Below are 23,366 nucleotides of genomic sequence, written 5' to 3' on the forward strand. Positions count from 1 at the left end.
CTAGAATGTAGTTCTAAATACTATTGAATATAGTGTACTTGAGTCTTTGAACAGGAATTCTAGCTATCCAGATTATAGAGGCAAAGTTTATATCAACTATGTTTAAAGTATCATTATTTTCAAAGCCCAGAAACTACCTGGGAATACTGATTTGTTCTTGAATTTCAAAGGTCAGAAATATGAGAACACAGAAAATTTCTTGGTATTTGGGGATTGTTTCTTTCTCCACTGTAATAATTCTATATTGTATCATTGCTGATGTATAAACATGCTTTTAAAAAATGACTTAAACAACAAATAAATAAAAATCTCTTTAGGAGGTAGTTATGGAAAACAGTTAAAGAGTTAGAGAGATGTCTAAGAGCACACTGTAGAGGACTGGAATTCGGATACCAGGACCCAGGACCCTCAAGGTAGCTCCTAAGATCGGTAACTCCGGTGCCAAGGTATCTGGCACGTTCTACTGGCCTCCATCGGTACCAGGCATGCACATAGGTATAGCGCACATATATACACTTAGGCAAAACACTCATACACGAAAAAACCAACCTAAAAACTATTTTTAGGAAAAGAATTCAAATGCTGTGTAATTGAAAACCCACCAAACCATCGCATGAATCCCAGTGGGATTTCAATCAAAGAATCAAGCGTAAAAATCGTGTGCAGTTGAGATAGTAAATGTGTAGCCCGTGCCGTCCCGCTCCCAGGGCCCTCGGATCCCGGGCGTTCGGGGATGCCCACACCAAGCTGCAAGCAAGCCCGTGCACCGTCCCCGGATGAGAAAACACCCCACAGCCTCCACACCAGCTCCACCCCAGAACAAAAACAGGAAGCTGAGAAGCTAGGGGTGGGGAGTGGAGGGGGTGGGGTGTTATCGGTAGGATCTGAGCAGGCGTACTGGCTGCACCTCTCGTTTTCCCCCTGAGATAATTATCATAGTCGGTCTTTACGAAAGTGGGAGTGGGCGTGACAGGGCGTCTACGATCAGAGGTCACGAGTTTAAGGCTAGACCGCCCGGGACTTTCCAAGCCGCTAGCTCCCGGAGAAGGCGGGGCGTCGCGGAGGGGCGGGGTTTATAGGAAGGGGCGGGACGTCGCGGAGAGGGCCGCGTTGCTCTGGGATCCTCTCCGGCTCCACAGCGCCTCTGGAGGAGGCCGGGGATGCGAGCCACTGGTCTGGCTGCCCGACACCATGCTCGCTCTCCTAGGCTCGGCGGCCCTGGTGCTGGTGGCCGGGGCGCCTTGGGTGCTGCCTGCAGCCGCAGGTGAGCCGAGGGGCCTGGGCGAGGGCTGGGCGGCAGGGAGGGAGAGCCCTGGGCGGCTGGCTTTGGCCGCTAGCTGGGCGTGGGTGGCTCGAATCCCCGCGCGTTGACCCCGTCACCCTCCCGACGGAAGCGGCTCCTGCGCCCCTGATCAGCCTGGGGACGCTGTGCTGGGCCCAAACCTAAGGCCGGATGGCGGTGGGAGACCAGACAGCCGCAGAAACTCGCTCTCCCAGCCTAGGGCGGTTTGTCCCGGCCGCAGCAATGAGTGAGATGAGAGTCTCCTTACGGGCCAGCCGAGGTTGTAGCAGGCTACCAAAACAATAACAAGCAAGCCAGGAAACCGCCGGGCTAGTTTGTTGCATCAAGAGAGCGGTGACTTCTCTGTGGGGAGGGGGGATAGATAAGAGCGATCTTTTCATAGTGGCCTAAGTACCCCGAGGAAGACAGCCCGGCATGCTAGCCAGGACTCCTGGGGTTTTGTGAGGCTGCTAGTAAGTTCCGATTCCTCTTAGAAATCGGTACACCTGGGAGATACGGGACACCCCAAGTCTCACCCTGCAGATAGCACCCAGTCCTGGAAATTCGTGCAAGTGGCCCGATGCAGCCCCAGGTGATGTTTTGAAGCCCTTGGTCTTGGAAAGCTTCACGATCGTGTTTACTTCAGTATAAAAGGGAACCCCTCCCTATTTTCATGTAAAATGGACATTGAGGAGGGTGTACATTAAAAAATTAATTTTAGCCAGTTGTCCCAGCACTGGAGAGACTGAGGCGGGGGTTGAGGTGAGAGGATAATGGTGAGAATGTGTCTCAGAAGAACTGACCTCAAACTGGACTAAAGCATAATTTACAGGAGCATTTACTGGACTCGCCGCTAAGTCTTTTAAAGGGGTAAACTAAACTTTCAGCGCTGCCATTCCACAGATGAGGAAACTGAGGCACTGAGACATTAACTAGCTCACCTAACACTGTGGACCAGTTACTGACTGAATCGAAAATCGTACCTTGTGAGTCTATTCCTGGGAGGCTTGTGGCTTAACTACGCTGGGCTGTTGTTGTTTTGATGTGTGCGTGTGTGCACAGTGTGCTGCCATGTGCTCCTGAAACGGGAGGTCAGAGGTCATTGTCAGGTGCTGTGCTCTGGTGCTGTCCACCTTTTCTGGACAGGGTCTCTGAACGTGGAGCTGGAGAATAGATTGGCCACTCATCAAGCACCAGGCCCCCTCCTGCTGTCATCTGCTGGGCCCTGGGATGACTGGCGCGTGCTGCCAGGCCCAGCTGGAGGCAAACTCAGGTCCTTGTGTGTAGCGCGAATTCTGGTTGATCTTTATAATAAAAACCCAGAGTCAGATATTAGGGGGTGAAAGATCAGAGAAGCTGAGCAGCCAGCCACTAGGTCTTACCTCTCCAATGCTCAGAAGGAAATGGGTATCCCATCTCTACAAGTCCTTAGACTAAATGCTATGAACTCCTGTCTCCTCCCGCCATATATCCCCCTCTCTGCCCAGCCATATCCCTGTAGGTCTCCACCTCCCTAGAGCTGGCATCAGAGGCGTGCGTATATCCCCCAAGTACTGGGATGAAGGGTGTGAGCCACCACAGCCTGGCTCTGATTCTCTTTTAGACTTATCTTGTATAGTCCAGGATGGCCTTGAACTCTCAGAGATCCGCCTGCCTCTGCCTCCTGAGTGCTGGGATTAAAACTGTGTGCCCCCAGTGCCTTGCCTCTATGGCTCACGAGTGGCTCGCTCTGATCTTCAAGCAAGCTTTATTTGTTAGATCACAAATAAATTATCACTACACTCATGCTTGCGCGGCCAGCACATTTGTCAGCTGAGCTGTTTCCCTGCACCCTTGTGTTCGGGTTTATTAAGACAGGCTCTCACTATGTAGCCTGGCTAGCTTTGAACTTGAACGCTCTTGCCTCTGCTGCTTGAGGACTGGGATTACTGGCATGTGCTACCGCGCCACGCCAGAGCTGGGTTGTTTTGAGATGGGTCTCACTGTATGGCCTTGGCAGAACTGGAACTCATAGATATCAACCTACCTCTGCCTCTAGAGTGCTGGGATTAATGTTGGTCCTTAGACCAAATGTCAAAAAAAAATTAATTAAATTAAATCATGCTTTGTATCCTAGTAAAGGAGAGCATCGCATGCCCCCAGGACTCTAGTCCTTTCTTATATATCGTTTGCAATACACAATAATGCAAGGACCTCAGGTGTGCCTGATGTATCTTGTGACCAAAGTCATGGGATGGCTGCGATGTTTTCCTCGAGGATTCCTCAAGGTCATGGTACTCCTGAAACCCCAGCTGTTCATCTTATATCTGCCCGGTTCAGTGACTCTGCTGAGTTCCTACACCATCCATTCACTTAGGAGTTGGTCACCCAAGTACCAAAATACCTCTACCATTGGGCTCTTTCAGTTAGCACTAGGAAGATGCATCCTCCCTGGCTATACCTCATCAGATCTCCACTTCATCTCGGGCTTACATTCATTTTGATTAAAATATTATGAACTGGGGTCTAGAGAGATGACTCAGCAGTTTAGAATATTGGCTGTTCTTTCAGAGGACCCAAGTTCAGTTCCCAGCACCCATGTGGCGGCATTCAAACACCTGTAACTCCAGGTCTAGGTAGATCTGATGCCTTTTCTGACCAGACAAGGACATGGTGTACATGCAGACAAAGTACTCCTACATATAAATATGAAAACGAATATTATGAACAGAATATTCTAACTGCTACAAATGCTATTGGATCCTCTGTTAATCTTATATGCCCAGTTACTGCCCTTCCAACAAATGGGATGGGGCCCAAGTTAAGATAAGGATAGCAGGATAGATGCAGGCTAGGGATGAAGTTCAAAGGCTCTGATGGGGTCCTGGAAATGTAGTTCCTAGCATATGCCAGACCACGACTTTAATCCCCAACACTGAGAAAGTAAATACTGAGAGTGGAGAGACTTGATAGATACCTCCCCCCGACAGGTAAAAAGAAAAAAGAATCAGAAAATGTTTTCTCCAGTATCTCCTCATGTAATCTAACTGTAATCTGTAAACTTCTGGGTTAGAAGCGTGTCAGGATAGGACATGATAGCCTTGCGGCAGACATTTTCAAAATAGGATATAACAGTGGAACCAGATGTGAAAAGATTAAAAATTACAGCCTAGGAACTGGAGTCCATACTCTCTCACGTACCAGCACTCCCATTTCCTCACTCTTTCAAATTCACGGTCTCTTTTCCTGTAACTGTGTGTGTGTGTTCGTATGTATTCCTAAATGTGTAATTAACACCCTTCTTAATCTGTATAATGTTTCCTGCTTATGTGTTTTCAGGCTGACCATTTGATACTGGACATCCAATGATTGACGTGCTCACTGCATTCCCGGTTGCCCGTACTTCTTCGTTTTGTTTCTCTAGGATAGAGGCCTCCTGAGCTTTTCCCTTCCACATTAGCATGTCTGATGCTCAGCTAGGTCATGTTAGGCAGTCATGTTGAGGAGCCATCGTGGGTGTAGCCTCTGGCATTTCTAAAAGACACAGTCAATTCCCTGTTTCCCTGGCTCATAACGCTCCCTCTTCCCCAGCAGTCCCTGAGCCTTAAGTACAACTTGGGACTCCACGACTTTGCATTTTGATCAGTTGTATTTTTCTGTTATGCTCTCCCTCTGTTGCACAGAGAACTACACTTCCCTGGGGGTGTAAGGACAAACATTTAAAACAGAGTTAGGGATTATGATGGTTTATGACATTTGTAGGTTCTCTGCCAAGATCCATGACTTCACTAGGCCTGGGCAGCTGACGAAGTTTCCAGTGCCAGGAAGGGTTTCTGTCTTGTTAAGCAGATCTGAAGTTCAGTTGGTGAAGCCATTGGTGACCACCAGTGTGTGTGTGCCCCTACTGCACCCAGAGGGTTAGTGTACATGCTGGTGTGGTGAGCCATTGGTGACCGCCAGTGTGTGTGTGTGCCCCTATTGCACCCAGAGGGTTAGTGTACATGCTGGTGTGGTGAGCCCTTGGTGACTGCCAGTGTGTGTGTGCCCCTATTGCACCCAGAGGGTTAGTGTACATGCTGGTGTGGTGAGCCATTGGTGACCGCCAGTGTGTGTGTGCCCCTATTGCACCCAGAGGGTTAGTGTACATGCTGGTGTGGTGGTGGCTCTTAGACATCACAGCTAAAAAAAAAATGAAATGAATGCAATCAGTCGTGTTATTGATGTGAATAATAACAATTTATAAAATATCTTTATATAAATAATCATTTTGTTGTTTGTTGGCTTTCTAGGTGAAGATCTGGAACCTCCTGGGGATATAGACGTCTATATTATAGATGACAGCTTTACCCTAAAGTGGAGCCACAATGAAGAGTCAGTGAACAATGTGACTTTCTCAGCAGAATATCAAACGTAAGTGACTAACTGGCTTGCTGGAATGATACGGAGCAGTATTGTAATTGTTTTGCTGTTGTTGTTTTATGGGGTTTTTTTTTTTGAGACTGGGTTTCTCTGTAGCTTTGGAGCCTGTCTTGGAACTCTCTGTAGACCAGGCTGGCCTCGAACTCACAGAGATCCGCCTGCCTCTGCCTCCCAAGTGCTGGGATTAAAGGTGTGCACCACCACCGCCTGGCTCCATGATTTCTTTTTAATGTGGGAAGCATTCATGTTCATCATAGAGTTCTACTTCCCATCACATTTGTGACTGTCTCAGTGGAGGCCGAGCTGAGCTGAAGGGCTGGTGAGACGGCTCAGCGGGCAGAAGTGCATGCCGCCAAGCTTGAGAGACTAAGTGGATTTCCAGGAAGGAAAGAACCAGTTCCTGCAAGTTGTCCTCTGACCCCTACTCATGTGCCGTGGTGTGTTTGCACAGATACATGCGCACGCACGCACAAACAAACAAAATAAAGAAGACGTTTCTTGAGGTCTGTGGTTGAGAGTAGTACACAGCCTCTCCCATCCCTTCTCTGCATGGATGTCACATATTCATTCACTAAATGTGTTATGGTGTCTGAACTGTCTTGACATGTGCAGAGACCCCGGAAGGCATGCTGGGTCCTGGAACAGCCTCTCACAGCCTTCTGCAGTCAGTTTTCCTTTCATTACCGTCATACACAAAGGTTTCACTTTTTAAAAATCAGGCTAATTTATGTGCATGACTATTCTGTGTGTGTGTGTGTGTGTGTGTGTGTGTGTGTGTGTGTGTGTGTGTGTGTACCATGTGCATGCCTGGTGCCTGTGGAGGCCAGAAGAGAGCACAGGACTCCCAGGAACTGTAGTTAGGGAAGGTTGTGAACCATGTGTGTGCTGAGGACCTAACAGGCCCTCTGCAAGAGCAGTGAGTGCTGCTACCCACTGAGCTGCCTCTCCAGCCCTAGATTAAATACAGTTCATATGCATGAGTGTTTCAGACCCTGCATTTCCATAGACTGAATGCTTTCGTCAGTGCCTCTTTCTCGGCACTGACTTTCTGCCTCCCATTTGCCAGGGCGATCAACAGAGGACCTCTAAGGCAGGCCCAAAGAGGGCCCAGCTCAGGAGGTGCTGCCCTCCATCTCCTGCTCGGTGTGGGGTCCCCAACCCCTTTGTCCCTGTGTAGGATGGAGTCAGCAGTGAAGGAAGGTGTCAGGACCCCAGTGCTTCCCCCACCACTGTGTTTCCACGTGTTACTAAGACAGTGACCCAGAGATTCCTAACTGTGTCTGTGTGCACAGGCAGGTTGTCTCTCTAGCGGGTTTCCCGTACATTCCGTTTTGAGTTTTGATACCATTTGTTCTTTGCCTTAGGTTGGGTTCTTCACCCAGCAGCTGGCTTAGGTGTAGTGGGGATCTTCCCAGACGCCTTTAAAGTTACCCATAAGAAAGAGCAGACGGCCAGAGTCTCACGCAAACACTATTATCCCAGACCCAGTTCACGGTCATCTGTGCCCTCTGTCCTGGCAGGTGCATCGTCCTCACCCTGTAGCGCTGCTGGCCTTGCAAGCAGTCCCCTTGCAGAGACCTGCACACTAACAGCAGTGGGGCGGAGTTGTGCAGACTGAGTCTGCCCTCCGCTGCTCTCAGTGTCTGCGTTGTCCCTGTGGTGTTAATGGAGGTGACAGCTGTGGCAGCTGTGGTAGTGAGTAATTTATCATCCGAGTCAGGGCAGTTCCGAGAGTGAAAGGAGCTGTCCAGGTACTCCGGGGAGGAGGAGGAGTTTAGCTCTAAAGTCTGTCTGAGCACAGAGTGAGTGGTTTTGTGTAAAGTACTCTGTGGTGCTAGGGAGATGCCTCAGCAGTTCGGGGCACTCCTGGGGACTCGTCGCCAGGTCAGGCCGCTCACAACCGTCTGTAACTCCAGCTCAGGCGATGTCTGTGGGTCCTGTATTCTCACGTACATACCCACATACTTAAATTAAAAAACAATGTTTTAAATAAAATAAAAATAATTTATGTAAGCAAAACCTGAAGTGCCCAGAGGGTGATGGGAGTGGTGAGCTGGGGTGTGAGCAGACCTGGCCTACTCCGTGTCTACTGTGTGTTCCTCACCATGTGGACAGGCAGCACTGATGATAGACGGAACGAGTGAGCCCTTCAGTCTCTGCATCTAGAACACACACTGCCTAAACATCACTGTCACTATGTCTCAAATGACCTGTCTGCTGGCAGAGTGGCTCACGCCTAGGATCCCAGCACTCAGGGGGCAGAGGCTGGAGGATAGCAATGACAGGCGATCCTGGGCTATGCTGTGTGTTCCGAGCCACCCTGGAATACCGAGGGAGACACTGTCTCTAGGGAAACCAATCGGAAAGACTGTGATCTACATCATGTGTGATAGTCACTCTTTATTTAACAGAGATTGGAAGCCTGTTACGTCACGTACTTCCTGAATGCCTCCGTGGTCAGGAGCGATAAAGGACATGAAGTTAATTCTTGAGACTAAACTTATGAATGAGTCCTGTATCAGTTAGATAGCCATGTTTCAAATTGTATTCTGCTGTAGTTGTGAGTATGATAAAGTGTTTTTTAAGAAAATATGAAACTCGCTCCCACTGTAAGGAGCTCCCTTGAATGCAGTAGCCATCCACTGACAGATGAGCTCTATCTCCAGGAACACGGAACGACACAGATAACGAATCGTGCTGGGTTAAGAGGACAGTGGGGCGAGTTTCATATTCACGCAGTCAGTCGTTGTCAGTCACGCTAAGCTCAGGGTGTTGCACGCGCTAGGCCAGCACTGACCACTGAGAAACACCCCTCACCACATTTTTTATTATTTAATTTTTCTTATTTTTGTTTGTTTGTTTAGATATTTATTTGTGGAGTCTTACTATATAGCCTAGAATGATTTCAAACTTACTATGTAGCCCAGGCTGGCATCAAAGGTTCAATCCCCCTGTCTCAGCCTTCCCAGTGCTAGGATTCTAAACATGGATCACCATCCCCAGCCATGCCCCATTTTAAGACTATTAATACAAGTCACCTAACATTTTCTGATTGGACATTTCTGCTGGAATCCATTTGTTTACATTGACATACCAAGGCTTTGTTTCTGGTGTTGTAATAGAAGTAAGGAGAATGGGGCTCTAGAGAGGGCTTGGCAGCTGTCTGGCCTTGCAGAGGACCCAACTCAGGTGCTCAGCACAGGTCAGACAGCTCACAACACCTAGAACCCCAGCTCTAGCTGTTCCCCACAATAACGTGCACATGCCCACACATAGACACATGTGCACATAATTCTAGAAAAAGTCTTTGAAGAATTAAAGACCCCAGGAAACAGAGTGATTGGTTTGAGATTGGGCCAAGGAAAACATGCCACACAGTACTGAGTCTATCCTAGGATAGGCAGTCTGTTTTTTGAGGGTCAGAAGGCAGTCATCATCTGTAAAGGGAGGACCACACTTCTTTTCCCAGCCACCCAGACCCAAATAATCACACAGAAACGATATTAATTACAACACTGCTTGGCCAGTGGCTCAGGCGTATTCTAGCTAGCTCTTGCATCTTAAATTAACCCATTTCTATTAGTCTGTGTATTGCCACGTGTCCATGGCATTACTTCATTTTCTACATGTCTTGTTTCCTTGGTGACTGCCTGGCATCTGTTTGCCTCTGCCTACTCTCTCTATATATCTCTGTTTGGATTTTCCTCCTGGCTTTATTCTACTAAGCCATTGGCCAAAACAGCTTCTTTATTAACCAGTAGTAATAAAACATAGCCATAGCATATGGAAGGGAATCTCTCATCGATTATCAGACCAATTACCAAGCTTCCATAAGGAAGTTGAAGTCCAGAGACACAGGTCCAGAAGTCACACCGCTGTCCTAGGCCGGCCACATCTGCTCTGTCCAGAGACACAGGTCCAGAAGTCACACCACTGTCCTAGGCCGGCCACATCTGCTCTGTCCAGAGACACAGGTCCAGAAGTCACACCGCTGTCCTAGGCCAGCCACATCTGCTCTGTTTCATGGATCTTTTGTTTCTGGTTTCTTGAAATGCTGATGTAACCACTCAGAGAACTGACGTGAAAACCTTGTTAAAAATTGACCAAATGGCCAGGTGATGGTGGCATTCCAGAGGCAGAGGCAGAGAGATCTCCAGGTTTGAGGCCAGCCTGGTCTACAGAGTGAGTTCCAGGACAACCAAGGCTACATAGAGAAACCTGTCTCAAAACCCAGCAATAACAAAAGTTAAATATCTGACTTATTCCACGTAGAAACCTGTCTCAAAACCCAGCAATAACAAAAGTTAAATATCTGACTTATTCCACGTAGTGACGTAGCTCATATGTATCAGAAAGGTGTCAAAGAGTAACCAGGTAAGTGTTAGCAGGACATTATCCCAAAGGAAATACTGTTTTAAGTATAATTTCCATTTTATTTTTCCCAGATGTTTTTCTTCTGTCGTTAATGAAGCCACTTCTTTGGTGGACTTTGGTGGAGGTCGTAGGGCAGCACCAAGAGGCCTGTGTCCAGGCTTCCCAAGTAGATCCGACCACCTCGCTCTCTGGCTCAGCTCACGTAGTAACCCAGCGTGGGAAGCTGGAAAGCACATGACCTTTGAAGGCATCTGCTTTAGAAACGTCCCTGTCCCTGACGGCAGCAGCCTCTGCTGTTCCAAATGACAAGCTTCTTAGTGGGCTTTCCTTGGGCACCTCCTGGGCGCACTTTGCCCCGTGGCCTTTTTCTACAGCTGTTGTTAATGTGTTGGTATTGTTTCTGACCCTTCCCTTCCGCTCACATGCTCGGCACACGGTGACGCTCAGCATGGGAAGTAAGTTCTTAAGCGAACTACGTCGGTGCATAGGACATGTCTCTGCAGCTTCTGTGTGGACCTGAGCTCATTCAGTCTTTTTTCTCAATTAAAAGAGACGAGATGGAGAACTGGTTAAAGATGCCCGAGTGTCAACACATTACGGGGACTGAATGCGAATTCTCCTTACGGGATGCAGATATTTTCACCTACATGAAGTTTCGTGTGAGAGCTGAGAAAGGAAAGCGCACTTCTTCGTGGAATGAGGTCGAGCAGTTCATTCCATTTCAGAGAGGTGAGAAGGCATCGCTGGCCGCCTCGTTCCCTAATAAGTGTCACCAGAGAAGTCCTCGGCCTGGTGCCGCTCCTTCCCGCAGGTGTTAGTGGCTCTCTGGGTGTGGTCACCTGGAGCCTTTTAGTAGTCCTAAAGTCAGTGCTCCCTAGTAATCCAGAGACTTTATTGCCTCATTCATTTTGATATTTTGATTGTCTGTATAAGAGAATTTTGAAAGGAGGCTAGACAAACGGCGAGAACCTACTGGCTGCGGATGTGGGTCTGTGCTGGTTAGTTCACAGGGTAATGAGATGTTTTTAATGTAGGTTTTTTAAAATCACGCCTTTAAGTTCTTGGTTTTGGAAATTACTTTTGTAACAATGTGTCTGATAATTTTATCTTTGTGAATCCACATTTTGTAATTTTGTCTACTTTCATGGGCAGTATGCTGAGTGTCAGAGTCCATAGCCAGTGTAAACAAATCTTCAACAGCTTCCGTGATTTCTATGGCAGCACAAAGAGATCTAGAGACCAGAATTCAAGACGCACTGCCCTGTCCCCGTCTTAAGGCCTGGCCTGTGTCCACTGTCATTTCCTCCCATTTCCTTCTCATCGCTGTCTGTTCACTTCCTTGCTTCTCACATGTTGTCACCTCTGCAGATGGCAGCGGCCACCTCTTCTCCCGGGTGCACTCCCGGTCCTCAGGCTGGGTGCGTCTGAGCGCAGCATGCACAGGGCTCCAGTCCCTCGAAGCTCTCTCCCAGCTCCCCCGGAACTGCTTGCTCCTGGGTCTCCTGGTGTCCTGTTGTCTCTCTAGGAGATGTCAAGCTTGGGCTGCAGCCTGCCTTAGTCATTGGCCCTGCTTTTGACTCCCAGCATTCCATTCCCTGCCCCAGGCTCCCTCTGAGCATTAGACTGGTGTCTGCCGAGATGGCAAAGCCGTCTCACGGTGAAAATGGTCAAGCACAGCGCTCAGTCTCACTCACAACCCTTCCTGCAGCCCTCGCCATCTCAGGGAATGACATCGGCTGGTAATTTGCTCGACCCTAGACTCATTTTGATCCTCTTCTACATTTTATACCTCACAAATGTCACGTGAGGATGTCTGAAACGTCCCTTTTTGCCTTTTTACTGAGGCCCTTGTCGTCTTCTCTTGATTTCTTTCTGACCTCGCTGCTTCCTATCTTTGGCCAGGCTGATCATTCCAGAACCTGAATGGGATTTGGCTCTTGGCCATCCTCAGCCCCCAGTGTCTTCTTAAATTGTTACCACTTCCTTCTGCACAGCTTCCAACCACATGTCTGACTCCTCCTGAGCCCTCTCACGCGCTCTGTGCCCTCAGTGTCCCGTCTTAGAGAGTTCACATGTGGTCCCCGGTCCTGGGCTGCCGTTCTGCCGTCTGCACAGCTTGGTGCTTTGTTCCGGCTTCTGCTCGGAGGTTTCGGAGCGGCTGGCTTTCCTATTTGTGCCCTTCCTGTTCTTCACGTGTTTGTCTGCAGCACCTGCGTGCAGACCTTGGTTTAGGGTTGTTCTTGCCATGTCCTCCCAAAGTGTCAGACCCATGAGGGCTGTCCTCTTTCTTACCTCCAGGCAGATGCTTGTCATGAACATTTTAGAGGAGTCTCTGAAGTCCTGTAATTGTTCTCTGATGTCAACAGCTCACATTGGCCCCCCGGGAGTACGTTTGGAAGCTGAAGACAAAGCTATATCAGTCCGCATCTCTCAACCGGGAGAAGGTGGGAAGATGTGGGCAGCCGAAACTTACAACTTCAGGTACCAGATAGTGTTCTGGCAGAAGTCTTCAGGTGTGACCGTAAGTGTCTCTTGACCCCGATTCCATGTGAGAGAGAAGGCGCTGAGTGAATTCTAAAATTTGACTCTTTATTTTTTATCTTTTTTGTAGCAAAATGTTACAACTAAGTATTGCATAGAAAAGATTTTAAAACTGTCACCAGAGACTACTTACTGTTTAAAAGTTGAAGCCATGCATCTGTCCCTCGGGAAGCAGAGCAACTTCAGTGAGGTGCAGTGTATAAACACCACAAGTAAGTGTGAACTCTTGACCTTAGGTCAGTAACCCACTACGGACAGCATGGAATTTGCACATCTTCCATGACGGAGTTGAATGAAGGTTTAATAATTATTAAAACAGAGCATTGGGTAGGGGCGTGTGATTGAACGCTTGTCCAGCACACACACAGAAGGAAGGGAAGGTAATAGCACTTACAGAATCAAGTCATTTACTTAGTAATTTTTGTCTCAATAATAATAAAAATTAATTCTACTTAAAAGTTAAAATTTTATAGTATCATAAATGCTTATTTACTTGCCTGCAATCCCTCATGCAGCTGCTAGCAGAATAGTTGGTATCCAAAGCCTCTACAGATGAAATGTCCACAGTGCTAGCACTGCCAAGCTTACCAGAAATTAGGTCAGGGGTGGGAACTGGTCTTGTTCGTGGTTTTAACTGTAAATTTAGTATGTTTTGTCTCTTAAAATCAGACAGGATAAATACGGTTCTGTCGCACTAGTTTAAAGGCTGGAGAGATGGCTCCGAGGTTAAGAGCCCTGGCTGCTCTTCCAGAGGTCCTGAGTTCAATTCCCAGCAACCACATGGTGGCTCACAGCCATCTATAGTGAGATTTGGTGCCCTCTTCTGGTGTACATACTTACATTCAGGCAGAGCATAATTTTTTAAAAAAAAAATGTTATAAAAAAATGTATGTTTAATGGATTCTTTGACTTCTAGAGGCAAATAGATTGCCTGTGCCAGAAAACCTAGAAGTGGATGCCCAGGGTGAGAGCTATGTTCTCAGCTGGGACTATGCATCTCCAAATGTGAGCTTCAGAGCAGAGTGGATCCCGTAAGTCCCTTTCCTACCTTTTCTTTACCCAGTGTGCTTCGATGTCCATTCACGCTGCCTCTGTGTGCCACTGACCGCACACAGAGTGACTGACTGAGAGTGGGTGAGGTGCTCTGGGAAGCCGCAAGTCTTATTATAGGTTCCCTTATTGTAGGTCTCAAGGGGACATGGTGGCCTGTGATAGAACAAGACACCCAGTGGCCAGGCCTGGCCCCGTACACATCCCAGCCCATATACAGATGCACACACCATACTCATCCACGTGTGCGCACTCGCCGGCTCACACACAAAGTGACAGGACACCCGGTGGCCGGGCCTGGCCCCGTACACATCCCAGCACATATACAGATGCACACACGATATTCATCCATGAGTGTGCGCACACTCGCCAGCTCACACACAAAGGAAAGAGAAGTAATGTCGCCAAGGAGGGTGGCTTCATCCGAAACCTACCTTGCTCCTGCGGTTGTGGGCAGAAGCCCTGTCTTGAAGCTGTAGAACTCAAGGCCTCATCTCAAAGGCCATTAGGAGGGGACTGTGACCTCTACACCTGGATTAAGGGTTCATCTCAAAGGTCATGTCCACAAAGGAGATGTGCTGTTCCTTTAACTCGGAATGGTGAATGGACCCTTAAGCTAAATCTTCAGAAGCCCTCCTCCTGCCAAACAATGTAGCCTGACAGAAAAGCGAAGCAGCCACCATCTTTTCAGCTCTTGCCCACACTGTGGAGGGATTGTAGGAAGTGTGTGGTATGGGGGGGGGGGGGGGGGCGGAAGCCTTGAGGGTGTCCGAGAAGAGCAGAACAGACATCTGGACAAGGAGAAGTGACTTAAGAAAACAAAAAGACTTGGCACTGGCCGCCTATCTCAGAAATCTTTGGGCCATTGGCAATTTTGGTCTGTGAGGGGAGGTGGCCTGGGGTCTGTTTGGCTATATGTGGCCGGATTCTATGTGGGGCCCTGTGCTCAGGTGGCAGAATGCCTGAGGAAGGCACCTAGGAGGTTTGCAGTTCTGGCCTTCAGTTGAGATGCTTCGAGCTCTAGTGTCTTGGCCAGTAGATTTTCTTCTCCAGCCTCAGGGAGGTACTCCTCCTTGGTGGGATGCGCTCTGTAAGGGACGCCATGGAAAAGTTATGGCACTTTTGCTGGGGTGTTGTCCAGAAGGGAAAGTCCCTATTTGTAGTGTTGGCAGGACTTTGTGGCAGAAATGTTTGACACGCATGCACATGCATGGTGAAGTAGTGTGGTTTAGCATGTGAGAGTCAGAAGTAGCTTCAAGAAAAGATAACTGGGCTCTCTTACTTGTGGTTACTATTGTGATGCATCACTGTGAGCAAAAGCAGTTGGAGAAGGAAAGGGTTTACGTAGCTCGCTCTTCCATATCATAGTCCACCACGAGGGAAGTCAGGGCAGGAGCCTGGAGGCAGGAGCTGATGCCAAGGCCATGGAGGGGTGCTGCTTACTGGCTTGCTCCTCAGGGCTTTCCTATCAAACCTATGACCACCAGCCAGGGGTGTCCATACCCACAGTGGGCTGGGGCTGCCCCCCCCCCGTATATCAGTAACTAATAAAATGCCCTACAGGCTTGCCTGCTTACAGCCTGTGTATCCTGGAGGCCTCTGCTCAGTTGAGATTCCCTTCTCGCGGATGACTATAGCTTGTACCAAGTTCACATAAGACAAGGGATACTTTGAATATTTTTAGTAAGTTTTTATTTCTGAATTTTATATCAGCCTTTTAATAATAATTTGTTTAAAAGACATGTACTTGGAAGCGATGACTTAGCCGAGAAAGCGTTTACCATACAAACACAAGCCGGAGTTGAGGTTCAGGTGTGGCAGCCCCTGGGAGTCAGGCAGGGTTCTGGGGCAAGCTGACTAGCTGGACCTTCCAGATCAGCACGTTGCAAGCTGGGTGAAATATCCTGCCTCAGGAAAGTGGAGAGCAACCAAGACACCCTGAGTCAGTTTAAGGCCTACATAAACACACGCTGCTCCCCCCACGCACGTGTACCTCCACATACGCACTCACATGCACACACACACAGAGGAACAGCTTGCACACTCTGGAGCATCCTCGGCTCTCCTTTGTTGGGACCAGTGTCTCCTCCATTGTCCCACGAGTTTCCTAAATGGGGAAGCTGTCCCTGGGACCATAGCGCTGACTACAGTGTCTGACATATTGTAAATCCTTAGTACGTGTTTACTGAGTTCATGATTGACTTTAACCTTCTGTTCTGTTCTTTCAAAGGCGCTATTTAAAAAGTGTTCCCGAAGGATGTTCAGGTCAGTGGAGACCAGTGCCTGCCTGTGCAAATGTCCAGACTCCACGCTGTGTCTTTCCTCAAAACACCACCCACACGAATACGTTCTTCCTCCGGGTACAAGCCTCAGATGCAAACAACACATCTTTCTGGTCTGAAGAGAAACTTATTGATTCCCAAGAATACAGTAAGCCATGTTTTTCTGAGACGACATCTGACACTATAGCCCAGGCTGGCCTGGGACTCAGTGTAGCCCAGGCTGGCTTCAAACTCATGGCAGTTCTCCTGCCTGAGCTCCTGAGAGCTGAGGTTACAGGTGTGGTTCGTGCATGCCTTACCTCAGTTTTTTCACTTGAGACTGTAATTTCCTCATTTAGTTTAAGTTTGTAAGAATTGTTCTAAGGTGTCTAATTCTTTGTTTTTCTGTATGTCTTCCCAGCTACCATTCGTCCTCCAACCGTTGCCATCACTCCCACTGGGGAATCTCTGCTTGTCAACGTGAGCTGTCAGGATAGTTCCCGCAAGTGTCAGGGACTAACTTACGAAATAATTTTTTGGGAAATCTCTTCAAACACTAAGGTAAAAGCCTACACAGTAAACTTTGTGACTTAAACCTCATAACTGTGGCTTGGGAAAGAAACCGAGCAGGGAGGGAGAGAGAGACTGAGACGTACGTCGTGGCTTTAAGATGTGTGAATGGGGGGGTGTCTTGTAGACATTTATGTCTGCGGCTCTGTGTGGTAGAGTCGGTATCAGCCTTTCCATGTTTCTGCAGGACAGTTATGGGCTGCCTGCATCTGGGTCCTACTTTGTTTGTGTGATTGCATGTGTGCGTGTGTGTGTGTGTGTGTGTGCATGTATGTGAGTGTGTGGGTAAGTACGTGTGTGAGTGAGCATGTGTCTTAGTACGTGTGTGAGCACGTGTGTGAGTGCATATGTGTGTGTGTTAGTGACCATGTGTGTGAGTGCATGCGTGTGTGTGTGCATGTATGTGAGTGTATGTGTGTGTAAGTACGTGTGTGCGTGAGCATGTGTGTTAGTACGTGTGTGAGCATGTGTGTGCTTGCGTGTGTGTGTAACAGGCTTTCTTGGACCACCAGCCCCTAAATCATGACAGGAGACTTACTATGAACTATGCATGCTCAGCCTTAGCTTCGGCTTGTTTCTAGCTAGCTTTTTTTTTTTAACTTAACCCATTTCAGTGTGCTGCCCCAAGGCTCGTTTCCTCGTCTGTGTACTGTCCGTCCTGCTTCCTCTGTGTCTGGACAGCTGACCCTAGGCTGCCTGGCCCCCTTTCCCTCTGCCCGCCAGCCCTGCCCTTCCCTCCTCTGCCTAGCTATTGGCCATTGTGCCTTTTATTAGCTCAGTCAGGTGCCCTGGGCGGGCAAGGTGAGAGAGCCACACATCTCTACATAGCTCAGCAAATGCTGCATAAACAAGCGCAACACATCTCGACCTAATTAAACAAATATTCTATCCCACAATATGTGTGTGTGTGTGTGTGTGTGTGTGTGTGTGTGTGTGTGCACATGTTTACAATTGCCTGATTATTATGTGTGTATCCAAGGGCACATGTGAACTTCTAGGACAGATTGTGGAAGTGATTCCACCGAACCCAGAGGTTAAACTGGTGATCAGGCTTCTCAGGAAACCCTTTGACCCACTGGGCCCTCTTGCCAGCCTTCTACTTTGCTCTTGAAATATAACTTGAGTCTATTGCTATGGCATTAGAACCATTTTACCATGATTCCCAGCACTGTCCTAAACTAAGATTCCTTTATAAGAATGACATTTGTGCCTGGGAATTCCTTGTGGTAAAGCCGCCCTTACTTCGGTGGATAAGGAACATCACGGTTTCTACTGGGTGTCCACAGCACTCCCTCAGAGGTATGTCAACCAAATATCTCCAGATGTTGTCACGTGTCCTCAGCTGGCAGCTCAGTGGAGACAGAGAGCTTTGTGGACCGCAGGAGAGAAAGCCTCCAGAGGTCGGCTTAAGTTGTGTGAGAGCACCAGCTAACACCCTTCTTACGGAGGAGTAACGGGATGGACTTCAGTGCTGCTCTGAGCCAGTCATTCTGCAGAGCCCGCCCAGCCCATGCCCTGAGCCCCGGTGGAATTCCAGTCAAAGAATCAAGCATAACAGTCTGGGACAGCTGAGACAGTAAATGTTATCTCTTCATGTTTGGTTGGAATGTAAACAAATCCCAAAGCTCTGTCTGCTTCCCCTCCAGCTGTCTGCCTACGCTAACTGTAGCGTCATTTAACTCCGAGAATTAGCCTCAGCGTCACCAGTCCAGCAGACGTTATACTGAACTTTTATGTAGGTCTGTTCTTCTCTGAAGCACTGGTAGCCCTAGCAACTCGATGTCAGCAGGCGTTTGTCAGGTCTGAAATGAGGCGGCATCTGAAGCACCTGGCACAGACTCGGGCCGCCTTAGTGGCCGTGCTGACCCACGCAGCAGCTCGTTGTCCGACTTGTGCTGAGGTCTTATATGACCTGCCCCGTCTTTTTTCCAAAAACAGTATTTGCAGTTAGTTTGTGCGTCAGATACTGGTGAGCTCTGCTCACTGATGCTGAAGGCTGAGTGCACATGCGCAGAACAGAAGCCCAGGCGTGCCTGATGGCGTGGTGTGTGCTGCACAGGCTCTGGGTCACAGAGGATGGGACTGGTGGACCAGGCCTTAGCGGGAACTACCCCAGGCAGTTTGTGGCTTGGTGTTGAAATGGCTCTGTTCCCCAGCACGGTTGTAGTATTGGCTGACCAGTGCAAACAGCAATGGCAGGTTCTCCCTCAAGGATCGGGGAAGAAGGTCCCAGTGACAGGACTTCACCAGCAGTGCAGCTTGCCTGGTGATTTACTGGGAACAGCGGCCGCTGGAGCCCTTACTCTTAACTGTCCCCACCGGTATGCGGCAGTGGCAGTTAGGATGAAATTGCCTGAGGGAGGCATCATATGCTTTTTTTGGCGACAGATTTTTAACTCTGATTTGGTTATAATGGGTAACTTAAAGCATTTATATTGCTTCGCTACATACCGGCTAGGTGTTTGGAAGAGACCAGTCATGAAGAGAAAAGAAATACAGAAAATGCATATTCCCTGTCAGATTTTATGAAGTGACTGAGTTTCATCACGGATTTTATTATTCTTATAGAGAAAAGTGGAGCAGAGTAGCCCGGAGTTCACCATCATGAACCTGCCGCCGCTGACTGTGTACTGCGTGGAAGCGAGAGTGTACCCCTTTGCCTCGGAGCACAAGAGCAGCAACTTCAGTAACAGGGTGTGTGAGAAAACAAGGGCAGGTGAGCATCTTCTACATGTTTTCAATGGAGCTCGGGTTGATAAAGTGCTGCATTGGGATTGGTGGAGAATTCCATCTTTGCTTCCAGTGGTAGAGAATGTCCTTCCTCAGCCACAGGAATGGAAAGTGAGCCCAGCGAGTCCTCCGGGGCCAGGGACACTCTGTCTCCCAGTTCGTGTTTCCTGTCGCTCTGTTTCACTCAGTCCTTGCTCACACGGTGCTCACACAGTGATAACCGCCTTCAGTCCTTGCTCACACAGTGATAACCGCCTTCAGTCCTTGCTCGCTGGCAGACAGCCAGATCACTCACTGGGAGTGCTCCCGTTTTCTGGTCTTTAATAACCGGTGAGAATGGACGTTTTCGTGAAGGTTTTCATGTGTTCGGGCCTCATTCTCCTTTGTATTTTAGTTCCTGGAGGCGACTGGCTTAGCCACCGAACGCTGTGACTGTACGGGTGCGGGGGACCCCAGCTGATGAGACTGCTCTTTTTCTCAGGGCGGCCGTCAAGTGTGACTGCCACTGCCCACAGCGGTGTGTTGAGTGCTCCCAAAGGTCCTCAGGGCACTCGTTCCTCTCCTCTGACGGTCTTATGTGCTTACACGCACGTCCTCGTGTGTTTCAGGGAATTTTCCTGTAATCTGGGCCGTGACTGGACTTGGCATTCTGTTTTTTTGTGCCCTGGTCTTTTATGCTGGGAAGAGCATCCTGAAAGACCTCAGCCAAGTCTTTTCATCACCCAAGCCTCCCCCAAGTATCCATGAGGTAAGTGTCTCTTCTCGTCACCAGCCAGGAATTGGGAAGCAAGCATTGGATTCAGCAGATGATCTGTCCAGAAAGTATTCTGGGCTGATGTGCTTTTTTTTTCTTCAGAATTCTGGTGATGTTGGAAGCCTGGTATGATAGTGCATGCCTGTAAAACTCAGGAAGCTAAGACAGGAGGATTGCAGTGAGTTTGAGGCCAGCGTGAGCTGAATAGTCCGATTCTATCTGCAAAAACAAGACAGGAGGTTTTCAGAAGCTCCAGGCCAGCTAGAGCTACAGAGAGACCCCAGCACAAAGAAAGCTGTCGTCAGCTTTCACCTCAGCTCTTAGGAGGCAGGTGGATCTCTGAATTCAGGGTCAGGCAGGGCCATACAGTGAAACCCTGTCGGAAGGAAGGAAGGAGGGAAGGAAGGAACGAAGGAACGAAGGAAGGAAAGGGAAAGAAACGAAGGGAGGGAGGGAGGAAGGGGAAAGGAAAGGAAAGGAAAGGAAAGGAAAGGAAAGGAAAGGAGGAAGGAAGAGGAAAGGAAAGGAAAGAAGGAAGGAAGAGGAAAGGAAAGGAAAGGAAAATGTTTAGAAACAATGGCTTACTGAGTACTTGCTGCATTCTGGTTCCAAATGAGTACATGTCAGTGTGTAGCAACGAAAGTGAAAGTGGACAGCGGATAGTAACAGAACCACCAGGTTGGCACTAACAGCATCCCCAGGAAATCACCAGAGAAGCCCTGATACCCTCGCAGTCTTCCTGGAGTGGGCACAGGACGTTCTCTCCATGAGTGAGATTTCTGACTTCCTCATGCCAGGGGATGGACACTGGAGATGCGCGAGCATGTGCAAGGCTACCTTATTCCCATAGTCAGCCGTCAGTGACATCTGACCGTTTGCTAGAGAAACGTATGTTACAGTCGGAATAATGACTTGTCCCTGGGTTTGTCTTTCCGCTTCCTCTCTGTGTGGTTTTCCACATCGTATGAGAAACACTGTTACCCTGTTATCCGTCTGTCTTCACCTGGTCCCCTGCGTGAGGTCAGGGTAAACCTGAAACCACTGAGTGGCTCAGGACTCCTGTGAGGTTAGCACCTGCAGTCACAGCACTGAGTGAGGAAGGGCTCGTCCTAGACCCTGGGACCCAGAGGATGAGCCATTCGCTCAAGGCAGGGCAGGCTGGCCTTGAGAGGTCAGGCTTTGGATAAAGACCTCCAGGGACCCTTGCAAGTCTGTACCAGGATTCCCCGGTGCCTGAGTTGTAACGATGCCCTCAGAGCTCGGCACCCAGCCTCCTGCATGCTGGCCTTTTCAATCCCCCTTGGTGCTCTGCCAGTGGCTCCTTACCAGCCAGACCACCAGGAAGATGTTCACGTCTCCCTTGTGCTTTCGAGTGCCAGTGAGCTGGATGCTGCTCCCTCAAAATCCAGTGCCCGCCCCTGCCCCAGCCTTTGACAGCACAGTATCTGTCTAAGTGTTCTCAGACTTGCCCAAAATATGCCGTACACGCATGGCTGGGTTTAGCTAATCTGTTGGAATGCACACGCCAAAAGGTAGGTCTGCTAACGTCGGGCATAGGAAAGCAAAGACATTAGAGCTAGAACATCAGTCTTTGTTTTAAACAACCTGTGTTCCCTTCCTTCTTCATCCTTAGCTTTTCTCTGAGCCGCCTTCAAAAAACCTTCTGCTTTTGACTCCTGAGGAGCACACCGAGAGGTGCTTCATCATCGAGAGTGCAAACCTGGTTACTGTAGCAGAAGAAAACCATGCGCCTGAGGAAGATCACAGAAAGTACAGTTTCCAGACCAGCCAGGACTCGGGGAACTACTCTAACGAAGAGGAAGGTACTGGGAGTGAGAGCAGCCAAGGGCTCAGGCCATAGGACTGAGTCTGCCCCCAGTGGGCTCTTTCAGAGTTCCATGTAGGAAGGCCAAGGAACACGCCTTTGTCCTCCTGGGACTTGAGAGAGGGCGGCTGCTCCTTGGGAAAGGAGGAGCATCTTCAGAGCCCAGGCCTGCAGATGCGGCAGCTCTCCACCGCTGATGTGGAGGGGCAGGGTCTGGAGTGATGGACCTTCGTCTGTGAGGAGACAGGCCTCACTGAAGGTGGCCCATTTCTGCTGCCAGCTGAAGTCCCGGGGTGCTGTCTTGTGCCACAGCGGTGGCCCGTTGCTGCGTATGCCATCTGGTCTTCTCCCACTGTTCATTTTCTAGAAGAAATCCAGCACATTCGGCTTTTTACTACTGCCGCAGCCCCTAAGGTGTCTCAAAGGTGCTATTGTCTGCACTGGCACTTCCTAACCCCTGACTTGCCACAGCAGTGGCGTCTAACTAGAACTCAGAAGGGGCTGAAGCAGTGGAGAGGGGAACTCTCCAAGCCGAGGAGTTGGCGTTAAATAGTGGATAGGCAGTCTAGCGCTTGTAGGAGCAGAAGATGCCAGCAGCAGACGGAAGTGAAATCATTCCGGAAGGAGTAAGCTGGAGCACCATTGACAGCCCATGCCGGCTTCTGTATGTAGCTTTTCTTTGTTCCTCTGTAAACCAGGCTGACCTCTCCCGTCCAGCAGTATTCAGGGACCCTGTCTCAGAATCCGTGTAGCTAAAGAAACAGTGTCAAATACTAAGGCGAAGGAAGAGTTGATTGTGTACCGCCGTCTGCAGGTGCCTGTAACTAACTTTACATTGCTGCTCATGAGTGTCTGTTGTAGGCAGGTCATCTAACGGTCCCTGTTGTGTTCCTTTCCCAGAGCCTACGAATGTATGAGTACTTACAGACAGGTGTAGATACATGTATGTACATGTGTATAAAGTACAGAGCCCAGCAGGCTATGATACTTCAGACAACCTTGTATTTCTCCTGGGCCCTGGGGGCATGTGTTACCGAAGCCTCCCACCCCCAGTGTAGCCTCATGTACCTGGCCTGCTTGGTTCCTTCGGTGTCTGTCTCCCCTCTAGAGCAAAAGCTTCACGCAGGGACCAAGTTCCCCACTGTGACCCAACCCCATCATAGTGTGGTACTCGGCACAGACATCTTGTCCTTTTGTCTATCTGCCTGAGTGTCTGCCGCTGCCATGGTTTCACAGAACAAACACTGGAGCCAACACTCAGGGTTTTGGCAGGTGCTACTTTGAAGTTGGCTTCTGTGTGCCAGGGGTGCTGAGACAGAGCCCTCCAAAGACATTCCCAGCAGCAGGATACTGCGGACGGTGTCCTGTGGGCAGCAGCCCTGCAGACGGTGCCCTCCAAAGACATTCCCAGCAGCAGGACACTGCGGACGGTGTCCTGTGGGCAGCAGCCCTGCAGACGGTGCCCTCCAAAGACATTCCCAGCAGCAGGACACTGCGGACGGTGTCCTGTGGGCAGCAGCCCTGCACATGGCGTCACGAGGTGAGCTGTGTAGGACTGTTGCCCTCTGGCTTCCTGGATCC

The 23,366-nt window shown here is 49.3% G+C and overlaps 1 protein-coding gene across 1 annotated transcript; it reads left to right on the top strand.

Moving 5' to 3' along the window:
- Positions 1 to 851: 851 nt before the first annotated feature.
- Positions 852 to 22,584, top strand: Ifnar1 (interferon alpha and beta receptor subunit 1). Its single transcript, XM_075959992.1, has 11 exons — positions 852 to 1,264; positions 5,551 to 5,671; positions 10,605 to 10,783; positions 12,421 to 12,575; positions 12,666 to 12,807; positions 13,512 to 13,626; positions 15,876 to 16,075; positions 16,328 to 16,467; positions 19,045 to 19,192; positions 19,815 to 19,954; positions 21,594 to 22,584. The coding sequence occupies exons 1-11, from the start codon at positions 1,192 to 1,194 to the stop codon at positions 21,819 to 21,821; spliced, it is 1,641 nt and encodes a 546-aa protein (XP_075816107.1). The 5' UTR covers positions 852 to 1,191; the 3' UTR covers positions 21,822 to 22,584.
- Positions 22,585 to 23,366: the final 782 nt, after the last annotated feature.

Source organism: Microtus pennsylvanicus, chromosome 1 (assembly GCF_037038515.1).
Source record: "Microtus pennsylvanicus isolate mMicPen1 chromosome 1, mMicPen1.hap1, whole genome shotgun sequence".
In the NCBI taxonomy this organism is placed as follows: Eukaryota; Metazoa; Chordata; class Mammalia; order Rodentia; family Cricetidae; genus Microtus; species Microtus pennsylvanicus.

Excerpts from the sequence above, each read along its gene's own strand:
- Ifnar1 (XM_075959992.1), top strand. The coding sequence starts at position 1,192 with ATGCTCGCTCTCCTAGGCTCGGCGGCCCTGGTGCTGGTGGCCGGGGCG. Across the intron at positions 10,784-12,420 it reads GTTCATTCCATTTCAGAGAG|CTCACATTGGCCCCCCGGGA; the intron begins GTGAGAAGGCAT and ends TGATGTCAACAG. Across the intron at positions 16,468-19,044 it reads AAATCTCTTCAAACACTAAG|AGAAAAGTGGAGCAGAGTAG; the intron begins GTAAAAGCCTAC and ends TTATTCTTATAG.